Source organism: Microtus ochrogaster, chromosome 4 (genome assembly GCF_000317375.1).
Source record: "Microtus ochrogaster isolate Prairie Vole_2 chromosome 4, MicOch1.0, whole genome shotgun sequence".
NCBI classification, from domain to species: Eukaryota; Metazoa; Chordata; class Mammalia; order Rodentia; family Cricetidae; genus Microtus; species Microtus ochrogaster.
Window position 1 is genome coordinate 44,309,726 of NC_022011.1, and position 12,165 is coordinate 44,321,890.

The window sequence follows — 12,165 nt, forward strand, 5'->3', positions numbered from 1 at the left end:
AGAGAGAGAGAGAGAGAGAGAGAGAGAGAGAGAGAGAGAGAGAGAGAGAGACACCCCAACTGCCACTTCCCTGGGGTTCTTGGCTGCCACCACTCATCTGCCACCCACGCACAGGAAACCTGAGGGTTCTGAGGCCATGTGGGGATGAACGGGAAAGCCACCTCTTTGTGCCAGGAACTGACAAAGGAGGCCAAAGGTCAGTAGAGTCAGTACCACCCCCACTAGGCCTGTCAGCTCATGCCTGTGGCCTTTAGGCCTTTGCATGTGTCACACTCTCTTTCTGGTGCTCTTGGCTCTGTTTTGTAGCTACACATAGATCTATCTTTTCTTTATTTCTTTTTCTTTCTTCCTTTCTTTCTTTCTTATTTTTTTTTTAAAAACAATGTCTTCAAGTAGCCCAGGCTGGCTTCAAACATACTATATAGACCAGGATGGCCTTGAACTTTAAAACGATTGTTTTGAATTATGTGTGTGTGTCTGTAGGGTAGACGAGCATAATAACAACTGAGCTCCATGTGTAGCCCTCCAGTCCCTTTCTTCCCACAATCAGTGACTGTCTTCCTGTCCCCACAGCTTCCCATTCTCCGCACAACGTTGCTAATTCCATCACTCAATTACAGGAATTTTGGCCGGTGAGTGGCTCAGCTTTATTCTCTCTCTGTATCCTTGACCACAGGCTGGGCACATAGCAAGCACTGGGCAGACTAGAGTAGGTGACGAGGGATTGCTGCCTGGACCTCGTTCTTGGAGACTATCAAGGAGGAAAGTAAGAACCGGGCAAGTCACAGGCTTGTCGGTGGTCACAGCACCAAGACAGGGTCACAGATAGACACTACCCTTTGAGACAAAAAGGCCAGGAACTCCATGAGGCTCGACCTCAGTTAGCCTGCTTGGAAGGGGATCTGCAGGCTCCACCTCTTCTCCAGAGGGTTCAATCGCATATAAGGTTCAAAGAGTGATCTGCTTGGAAGATGTTGGGAACTGGGTCATGCCCAGGTACTTGCGGGTGAGAAATGGAGCCCAGAAAAGAGTAATAATAATAACAACGCCAACCAGAGCTTTCATTCAGGGCAGGTTCTGAGCTTTGTGTTTTGCCTGCATTATCCACTGGAGTCTCACAGTAACCTGTGAGGTAGGAACGATTATCATCGTCTCCATGTTTCCCATGGGAAGAAAAGGGTTCGGACAGGTTGCAAACAAAGCAATGTGGCCATGAAGTTATCCAAAGTCCAAGAGAGGACTGACTGGCTCTAGAATCTGTATTCTTTCTTCTTGGTTTTTTGTTTGTTTGTTTTGTTTTGTTTTTTGAACAAATTCTCACTATGTTGCCCAGGATGACCTGAAACTTGCAGTTTTTCAAGCCATCCTCCTGCCTCAGCTTCCTGAGTAATTGAGATTTCAGTCATGTGCTCAATACCCAATGAGAAGCTGTGCTCCTAAACTCTGTAACATGGTCACACACGAATGCGTTCACCACACAAACATGCATCATTTATGCAGCATAGCAATTATTTGGAATAGGCCAAACCCAGAACCAGATTCTATAGCTTCATAATTATTGGGTGAGCCTCTGAACTCTGGAAGGGGCAGAGGGCTACAGGGAGATTCTGTGGCCACAAACTCTCGAATCCCTGAACTATGCCATGAGTTACTGGGGTACACCCCCACAACTCTAAAAATCCTTCAATGAATGTCATTGTTCACAGATAAAAAGCTCCTAAAAGGTGACACATTTTCCCTGTCTCCCTAGCTCTGTTCCTGGGTGAACTGCAAGGTCCTCCTGTTACCTGCACATCCTGAGCACGTGGCTCCCTCCCTCTGCACCCACTCTCTCTCCCCTGCTGTGCCCACTGTGCCACACCTGGGGTTCTTAGCTGCTTTGTGCTGGTGCTTCCTCCAGGAAACCCTGCCTAAGCCTTTAGCAGCTGGAGTACCCTGCCCTGTGCCCCTGCTGTACACCAGCCTCCTGGGTCCTGGCTGGAGCTGTCTACACATCTGTGGCCCAGAAACCTGGTTATTTGACTGGAGCCTTCCTCTGCCTGGCTCTGCTGTCAGGGGACCCCAATCACCCCGAAACCTCAGAACAAACAGAATGAACTTTCGGAAAGCTTCTTATTTTTTTATATCATTACCAAACTTGAAAAACAATTACAATGTTTATGAAAGCCACATAAAATGTATTTGGTGCTATCTGCACCTTGGGGTTATCAAAGTCCACAGTCCTTGTGGCAGGCAGGGCCCCCCCGATATTGGTGGTCTGGGTACCGTCTTATCACTGCACAAATGCTAGGCAACTCAACAGTTTTAGGGGCAGGCTGCACACGTTTGCCCCGGGCTCCTAATTACTCCTGTGGTCTTAGTCTACGTCAGGTAGCTGTGGCTGCCTCCCAGGGAGGTCAGTGGCACCTGAATTCTGTTCTGAAGTCTCTAAGATTCTGGTGTGACCTTTGGGTTTAGTTCATGGTTTTAGTTCTCAAGGCCAGACTCAGTTTCCTCTTCCTAAAATGAGAATAGTAATAGACCATGGTGAGCCCTTGAGAAGATACACGCACTACACCACACCACACACACACACACCATACATACACAACACACACATACACCAAAGACATACACATACCACACACACCACACACATACATCATACACACACACCACACATACACCACACACACACCACACATGCACACCGTACCACACACATATATACCAAACACACACCACACCATACACACACCAAACACACAACACACAACACACACATATATCAAACACACACACACACACCACACACATACACCAAACACACACACCCCAAACACACACACACACCAAACACACACATCGCACCATACACACATACACCAAACACACACACACACATCACACACATACACCAAATACACACACACATCACACACATACACCACACACACACACATACCACACACACACACCACATACACATTCCCCCTCACATACATTCCCCCCCACATACACACACATACCACACACACATACATCTCACAATACACATATACCACACACACATACACCACACACACACACATATGCTGCATACACACCACATACACATACGTACACACCCACACACCCACATTATATCCAGGATTAAGGACGTAGAGTTTGGTAGAGTGTTTGCTTAGCAGGCGTGAGGTCCTAAGTCTGCAGCCTAGAACCATATAATCAGATGTGGTGACATGTGCCTATAATCACAGCACTTTGGAGATGGTGACAGAGGGTCAGCTCAGTGTCATCCTCAACTGTATAGCAAATTTGAGGCCAGCCTGGGCTACGTGAACCCTAATGCAAAAACAAACAAACAAGCAAACAAAAATGATAATTCCTAGCAAATAGCAGGCAATAGCAGGCCTAGCACGCAGCAGCATTTGACAAACGGGTTACACATCACAACAAGCTGGAGGCTGGCCTCGAGGGGGCTCGGTGGGACAGCAGACTTGAGGCTGGCTCTGCTGGTTTGATCACGGATGTTTGATGCGAGGGAGTCGGGAACTCAGCTTTCTCCAACGTCCAGGTTAGAGTGGAATCATGTCCGAACTATGAGAGCCCCGTCACCAGAGATTGGCCACAATCCCCCGGTTCACACTGGCTCGCTCGCTTAGCTCTTTTCTACCGGATTCTTTCTTTAAAATTGTTTATTAACATTTATGTGTGTAGTGTGTGTGTATGTGCGTGCACGTGCGTGTGCGAGCGTGCAGGAGGAGTCAGAGAAAAGCTCGAGGCAGTCGGTTCTTTACTTCTAACAGAAGGTTCAGAGAGCTGGACTCGTCATCACATTTAGTAGCAAGCACCCTCACCTAGTGAGCGGCTTCACCCTCCAGCTGGATCTTGCGATGCTTACGTTCCTGCTACCAGAAGGCCACTCCCTATGGGCTCTCCCAGACGTCCCATCAGCACCGGCCCTGCCAGGGGTACTCACCTTGGGAAAGTCCAGGAAGAGGACGTGGACTTCATATGCAGCATTGACAACCTGGGCTACGCAGCCCTCAGAGACCCGGCTGGTGGTGAATGTCACCTTACCCCTTGTGGCGTCCACAGGCTGTAGATCACAGTGGACTCTTTCTGCAAGACCTGTCAGTAAAGCACAGCGGGGAAGCAGGTCAGGTGAGAGGGCAATGGGACCCAGAACGGAGATAGTGGTAGAATGTCTGCCTAGCGTCAGCAAGGCCCTAGGTTCAGTTCCCAGCACTCGGGGAAAAAACTACCCAGTGTATTCTTGTTCTTTTAAAAAGCAGATATTATTATTCTTTGGAGACAGAGTTTGATGCAGCCCAGTCTGGCTCTAATTTCATGCTATAGCCAGCAATGCTCTTGACCTCCTGATCTCCCTGCCTCCACTTCCCAAACCCTGGGGTGTCAGGTGTACACCATCACACCCGGATACAATCACATTTACTTTTTGTTAGGTTGAGTTTTTGTTTGTTTGTTTTGTTTGTTGTTGTTGTTTTCCAGACAGGGTTTCTCTGTGTAGCCCTGACTGTCCTGGAACTAGCTCTTGTAGACCAGGCTGGTCTCGAACTCACAGAGATCCACCTGCCTTTGCCTTCCAAGTGCTGGGATTGAAGGCGTGCGCCACCACCGCCCGGCTATCTCATTCCCTTTTGAACATCCTACATACTTGATATGAACTCAGAGCATAAGCTGTCATGTCCTCTTCAGAGCTACCCTACACGGCAGCTATCACTTCATACACTCCACAGATGGAGAAACTGAGGCTCAGCCAGAGAAAGTCTCTCCAGGGTCATAGTGTTACTAGGTATAATGCTGGAAGATAAAAGCCAGGGTACTAATAAAATACGAATTTCAGATAAACATGTATCATTTTTTCAAGGTATAATTTTTTTTTTTTTAGTTTTTCAAGACAGGGTTTCTCTGTAGCTTTGGAGCCTGTCTTGGCACTAGCTCTTGTAGAGCAGGCTGGCCTAGAACTCACAGAGATCCGCCTGCCTCTGCCTCCCGAGTCCTGGGATTAAAGGCGTGCACCACCACTGCCCAGCACAAGGTATAATTTTTAATATAAAAAAATTATATATTTATACTACAGAAACATTCATTGTCTATCTGAAATTCAAATTTAATTATTTTTACAGGGGAAGTGTTTATATGTTTGTTTTATGTTTTGTTTTTTTGGTGCCGAAATCTCACTGTTTAGTTCTGGATATATGGACCAGGCTGATTTCGAACTCACAGAGATCCACCTGCCTCTGCTTCTCCAGTGCTAGGATTAAAGGCGTGTGCCATTGTGCCCAGCACTCCACTATTTTTATATGCTGCGTCAAGTGACCCTAAGCAGCAGGACCCATGGTCGACCCCAAGTCTTAAGGTCAGTTCAGTCCAAAGAAAGGTGGGGGTTTAGATAGGGAGCCGGTTTTCCCTCTTCTGACCTCAAAGTGTCCATCCCTATGAGGCTGTTTCTGTGGAGGGAATTTCCTGCCTCACGGGGATCAGCCCAGGTTGGAAGGAGGTGATGGAGCAGGCCTCACAGCCTGCTGCAGGGCGGCCTGGAAACACGGGTCCCAAGGGAGAGCAATGGAATTTCACCCTGACCCAGCAGAGGAGGAAGAGGAAATGAGGCCCCTACACCTCGTCCTAAGGAATGTGCTGAGGGGAAGGGGGGCTGCGGAGGAGGGACAGAGAAGGGGAGACTGTTTGGAAGTTTATGTCTCCATCTTGTCGTGCTCACTTCCTGTTTTCTTGGAGATCAAAGATGGGCGAGGAGGGCCAGGCTTCACGTCCAGCTGACGCCAGTGCTGAGGATGGGGGAGGCTGGTTCTTCCTGAACCCCAGGCGCCTGGGGCCTGAGCAGCCTTCTTCCCCACCCTTGTAGCTAGCTTGTTTGGTCAGAGAAGGAGGTAATATGGCTGCCTCACACCCGTCAACCCTGCCCCGCATCTCCATCTTGGGAAGAGAATTGGGACAGGACCGTTGTCTGCTGTAGGAGCCCAGACTTACCAGCTCCTGCTCTCGTCCCATCTGCAGTATGCTAGGGACACCAATATGTTTGGGATATAGTATTTTGTTCAACACAAGTTCCTGGGAGCCAGAGCCAGCATCTAATTCTGACTAGCTGTCGCTTTGGGGGAATGATTTGAGCACTTGGGGCTTTAGTTTCCTGGTCTGTATAACGGCACTAAGAGAGGAAACCCCGCGGGCCTGCAGGCTGCTGGGAACATGTCCTGAAGCAGGGCACGTGGTGGGTCTTTCTGTAGTTTTCTTGCTGCATTCGCTGTAGATGTTGACTGTTTAAGGGTTGGGATGAAGTAGGAGGCCAGGGCCGCCACCGAGGTTTCCCTCACCCCAGTAGACTCAAGGGCTGGTGCCCTCTCCCATTGTCTATTTCCCTTCTGATCCACCCCAACTCCTGCCCATTCTTAAGCACAGGCTGCTTGGCTGCTCCTACTTAGATGGGGGAGACTGCATCCTGCAGGACAGGATACTTATGTCAAGGTCTTACAACATATGCCTGGCCTCTGGGTCTCCAGCTCCTCTCCCCACATGACCCAGGGTCTGACCTACAGATCTGGACTTTCCCTGCCCCTGTCCCCAGACTTCCAGGAACCCCAGTTCCTCTGGCATTGCCGGGCTGCCTGGGGCCGCCTCCTCCATGCCGTCAGCCAGCGCCAGCAGGAGAGGCCACAGGCCTGGCCATTATGTAATAATCAGATAACAGGCCAGGCTGGGAGATCAGATAAGACGCCCATTTATTTTGGGGCCTTTTCGAATACTGGTTGCCCCCACCCCACAGACGAGAATGGGGAGACAGGGAGTGTGACGCCTGAGCCTGTCTCCAGCAGCCCAAGGCGGGCCCAGGCCAGCTGAAAACAATCCCCTGGCACCAAGGGAAATGCCGGGGCCTCCCGGGAACTGTTGGAGGAGGCGCCTCTGGGGGCCCAGAAGTCACCCTTGGAGAACTGGGTGACCCTGACCTCCTGAGCGAGTCTGGAGCATCCTCACGCCTCCCTTCCTCCTTCCTCATCTATAAGCACAGGGCCTCCCATAGACAGCCCTCATTCCACCTCAAATAGCTCCTGGAGACCATCAAATAAAGTCATTCTGGAGCTAGATGGCCCTATAGTCTCCGAGGACTATAGACTGGGCCTCAGTTTCCTTATTTGCAGGCACAATGCCCATCACAGAAACTTCCATCATGTTCCCTTTCTGGGGGTCTCGTGTGAGTAAATTCTTTGGATCATCAAAGCAGACCTTAGTGGTGGGTGGCTCTTATGCCCATTTTACAGGGTTAGGGAGGCTAAAGAATTTCTCTAGGAGACCCAGTGCCAGGGCCTGGCTTTAAAGTTCTAGCACCCAGCATGTGCTTTGTGTACCTTTGAGATACAGTCAGTTCTTGATTCATTAAGTATTGGTACCCACGGGTGTCACTGAGGGAGGTGCTTTCGACAGAAGCCTTCCTCATTACCTCATCACCCACCCAGCCACCCTCTACTCCTTCAGAGTCCAGTGACAACCTCATAGATGTCCCATCTCCAGCCGGGCCACCGGTGAGACTCAACTCCCACCTTGTATGCCTTTCCCAGAGTTTCCCAACACCTACATGGTCAAATTCGCACACTGCAGCCCAAAGTGGGGTCAAAAGATGAAGAGGTTGACCCATGCTAGAGGTTCCCCCCTAATCACACCACCTCCCAGCCCCCTTTCCAAGCCTCAGCATCATGATCTCTACAGTGGGTAGTGAAAATCCCACACCACCCTCTGAGAGCTGGGGAGCCTTTCCAGGCTGTCACAGACATTCCCCTGCTCATGAATGGAGATTGCTTAGGAGCTGCGGTGGCACCATGTCCTCCCAGTCACCCAGATAAACACTTCATCCAAATGCACCTTGCTTCTTGCCTTTGCCCTTCCTCCATCCTTTAAGATTATTTATTTTAGTTTTATGTGCATAAGTGTGTAACTGCATGTATGTGCACCATGTGTGTGCAATGCCCACAGAGGCCAGAAGAGGGCGCAGGAAACAAAATCTGGATCCTCTACAAAAACAGCAAGAGCTCCTGGAATCATCTATCTTGACTCCAATGGCCATTTTTTATTGACCACCTGATCAATTTATATTCAACTTTCAAAACTATAGACAAGGTTTCTCTAAATAACAGTCCTAGCTGTCCTGGAACTAACTCTGTAGACCAGGCTGGCCTCAGACTCAGAGATCCACCTGCCTCTGCCTCCCAAGTGCTGGGATTAAAGGCATGTGCCATCACTCCCCATGTTAGCCTCTTCTTGAAAAAGGTACCTCCTAGACAGGTGGTGGTGGCATGCACCTTTAATCCCAGCACTTCGGAAGCAAAGGCGACAGATCTCTGTGAGTTTGAGGTCAGCCTTGTCTACAGAGCAAGTTCCAGAACAACCAAGGCTATACAGAGAAACCCTATCTTGAAAAGAAGAAGAAGAAGGAGGAGGAGGAGGAGGAGGAGGAGGGAAGGGAGGGAGGGAGGGAGGGAGGGAGGGAGGAAGGAAGGAAGGAAGGAAGGAAGGAAGGAAGGATCTCCTTTCTTAGGTTCATCAGGACCTGATGTCCCAGAGTCCCAGGTGCTCAGTGGGACTTTGACAGGTTTGGGCTGTTTTGTTTCTAGCTTGTGTGTGGGTGTAGGTGTGTGTGTGAAACCAGTTAAACCCAGATTGTTCTTCAACAATCATATTTCTTATTTTCTGAGACAAAGTCTTTCATTAGACTGGAGCTCTCCGTGCAGGCTCAGCTGACTAGCCAGTGTACCCCAGGGGTCCTCCTGTCTTCTCATCAGTACTGGGGTTGCATGTGCCCAGAACCACACATTATTATTATTATTATTATTTATTATTATTATTATCATCATCATCATCATTATCATTATTATTATTATAGTTCTGGGCATTGAACTCTGGCTCTCAATGCATGCATAACAAACATTTTACTAGCTGGGCAATCTCTTGAGCCTTTTTTAAATTTTAAGACAGGGTCTCACTCTGTAATTTAGGCTGAGCTCAATCTCACAGAGATACCCTTGCAGTCTCTGCCTCCTGAGTGATGGGATTAGAGGCGTGTGTCATCGTGCCTGGCCTGGGCTGTTTTGTTTTTTTTTTTTAAATATATATTTTTGAATATTCTTTCTTTTTAAGAATGCTTTATTTTTATTTTATGTGCATTGGTCTTTTGCCTGCATGTGTGTCTGTGAGGGAGTATTGGATCTCCTGGAGGTGGAGTTACAGGCGCTTGTAAACAGCATGTGGGTGCTGGGAACTGAACAACCCTGGTCTTCCAGAACAGCCAGTGCTCTCATCCGCTGAGCCATCTCTCCAGCCCCGAGATGTACTTATTTTTATCTGTATGAATGTGTTTAAGTATGTATGTATGTATGTATGTATGTATGTATGTATGTATGTATGTATGTATGTATGTATGGTACCACGTCTGTGCCTGCTGCTCTCAGAGGTCGGAAAAAGGAGCCAGATGTCTTAGATCTGGAACTACTGATGGTTGTGAGACACCATGTGGGTGCTGGGAGCAGAACCTGGGTCCTCTGCAAGAACAAGTGTTCTTAACCAGTGAGCCATATTCATCTCTTCAGCCTCGGTTTTCTCTCTTTAAGATTCATTTAATTAGTGTGTGCATATTTGTACAGGTGCCTGCAGAAGTCAGAAGAGGGCACTGGATCCCCTATAGCTGGAGTTAAAGGCACTTGTGAGGGCCGGGTGGTGGTGGTGCAAGCCTTTAATCCCAGCACTCGGGAGGCAGAGGCAGGCGGATCTCTGTGAGTTTGAGACCAGCCTGGTCTACAAGAGCTAGTTCCAGGACAGGCTCCAAAACCACAGAGAAACCCTGTCTCGAAAAACCAAAAAAAAAAAAAAAGCAAAAGGCATTTGTGAGATATGTGACATGGGTTCTGGGAATCCAAACTAATGTCGTGAGTGCTCTTAACCCCTGAGCCATCTCTCCAGTGTGGGTTTTGTTTGTTTTTTAGTTTTTGTTTGATTGTTTTGTTGTTTTTTTTGTTTTGCTTTATTTTTGAGACAGGGTTTCCTACAGTTCAGGTTGGCCTAAAACTCATTGTGTAACTGGAGCTTATCTTGAATTTCTGCTTCTCTTGCCTCAGTCTCCCAGTTCACCCACACTTGGCTGTGGCTGTTTAGTTCCTAAGTGTCTGCGCTCCCAGAGGAAAACACACGACCACCGACAGTCTGGCTCGGCATGTCCCTGTCAATCATCTGGGCTGGACTGGGCCAGAACACACGTTTGTGCAGCAAGCTCTAAGGTTTATCTCTGACTTCCGCCTCCCTCCTACTGCTCTGGGACTCGCTTTCCCTCTGTGGCCTGAGATGTTCTGAGGTTCTATCTGGGACAAATGCAAGGCAGGACACTCACAGCAGAGGCAGGGTTCCAGGGTCCTATCTAAGAGGGAAGGCCATTGCAGGACCAGGACGAGGTGCCAAGTCCCTGGAATGAGGGGATTGGGTCATAGGAAGGTGCTGTCCCTCCAGATACCTCTCATGGAAATGACTGCTCCAAGGTTTGGGGGCCAGGCTATCCATGGTAGTCTGTGTTACTTGACAATTTCTCTTATCACCAAGACTCCAGTCTGCGTCTGTCATAAAGGCTGACAGAAGTGAACTCTGAGGGCGTGAGCACCACCATGCTGGTATACAGCAAGCACCCAATAAATGTCAGCTGGCATCCTCATTGCCACATTTATGCACTGGTGGTGTTTGCGCTTGTTCTGGAATTGGGGCTCCCCTCAACCTGCAGGACTGCTGCCCCAAAGCAGTCTGGAGGCAAAGGTGTCTAAATCTCCCATGCCTAGCTACCAGCAGGCCCAGAGAGGAGGCGGGATCAGGAGCAGATGGCCTGGGGTGGAAATTGGGACCTGTCGCTTACTGAAATCTTGGACACCCTCACCTGCACACTGGGCTTGATCGCCTCTCTCTCACCCACATCTACCTGGGGGCCCTGGAGCACATGGAGTGGGCCTGAGCTCCAAGTCCCCAGCACTGGCCCACATGTGACACAGAGCAAGTCCTCTGTCCCTCCATCTCAGCTTCTCTGATCCTTGGCCGAGGTGAGAGAGAACCTTTTAACATTTAGGATCTATACTATTGTTCTATGTGTATGTGTGTGTGCTTACATGAGTTTCCGTGCACTGCATGCATGTGTGCGCGTGGCTGTGGGCGCCAGAGAGAGGAGTCCCTGGAACTGTAGTTACAGGTGGCTGTGATGTGAGGGGGACTCTTAGTGTCCATGTTCGCGTAGCGCTCAGGGAGCCACTGTCTTGGTTAATGCAGTCCTTGTCCCGTCCCATCCCCCATCCTTCCTGAAGGTTCTGGAGTGTGTCTCTGCCCTGTGTGGCCAGCCCCTACTGCGGTGAGTCCCAGATCCCCACCCAGGTGGTCAGCAGCATGGAGCCTCCGGGTCATACTCTGCCCCAGCCTCAGGGAGATGGCCGTCTACAGTCCAGAAACACCCCTCAGCCACAGCACCTAATCCTAGACGCCAGGCTTGGGCCACAAGTACCAGAAGCTTCCAAATGAAAGAAAAAAAAATGTAGGGACAGATACATGCACCAAACTGGGACAAAAGAGGAAACCACTTAAGTATTCAACAAGGGATTCGCTGTTCAGATGGTGGCACAGGGATGGGACAGAATATTCCAGAATGGCAAACAGATGGTTATAGAGTCTCAGTGATGACATGGAAAGAATATGGCACTTACGAAGGGTCCACAAGGCTCCCACACAAGTCTCACAAGACTCCGAAGGATCAAAATTACCTTGCAAAGTCCAGAAGGTAGTTTATAGCTGCCAATAGTCCTGGGAGGGTTTTTTTTTTCCAGTATTGAGGCTTGAACCTGGAATAGTCTAGAAAAATGCTCTGCCACTGAGTGATAGTCCAGCCTTAATCGGGAATTCTGTGTGTGTGTGTGTGTGTGTGTGTGTGTGTGTGTGTGTGTGTGTGTGTGACACAGAGCTATATTCCCAGCATCCCTCACTCATCTGCTTTCTTTAAAGAACAAACACATGGCTAAGCTGCTCCTTAAGAACTGAATTCCAGGCGCATGCCTTTAATCCCAGCACTCGGGAGGCAGAGACAGGCGGATCTCTGTGAGTTCGAGACCAGCCTGGTCTACAGAGCTAGTTCCAGGA

The 12,165-nt window shown here is 49.2% G+C and overlaps 1 protein-coding gene across 1 annotated transcript in view; it reads right to left on the reverse strand.

Moving 5' to 3' along the window:
* The window catches only part of Eng (endoglin), a 41,456-nt gene that overhangs the window by 25,521 nt on the left and 3,770 nt on the right, over positions 1-12,165 (reverse strand). The window contains exon 2 of the mRNA XM_005346044.2: positions 3,962-4,113. Coding sequence (XP_005346101.1) covers positions 3,962-4,113 — 152 coding nt within the window. The remainder of the gene's footprint in view (positions 1-3,961; positions 4,114-12,165) is intronic.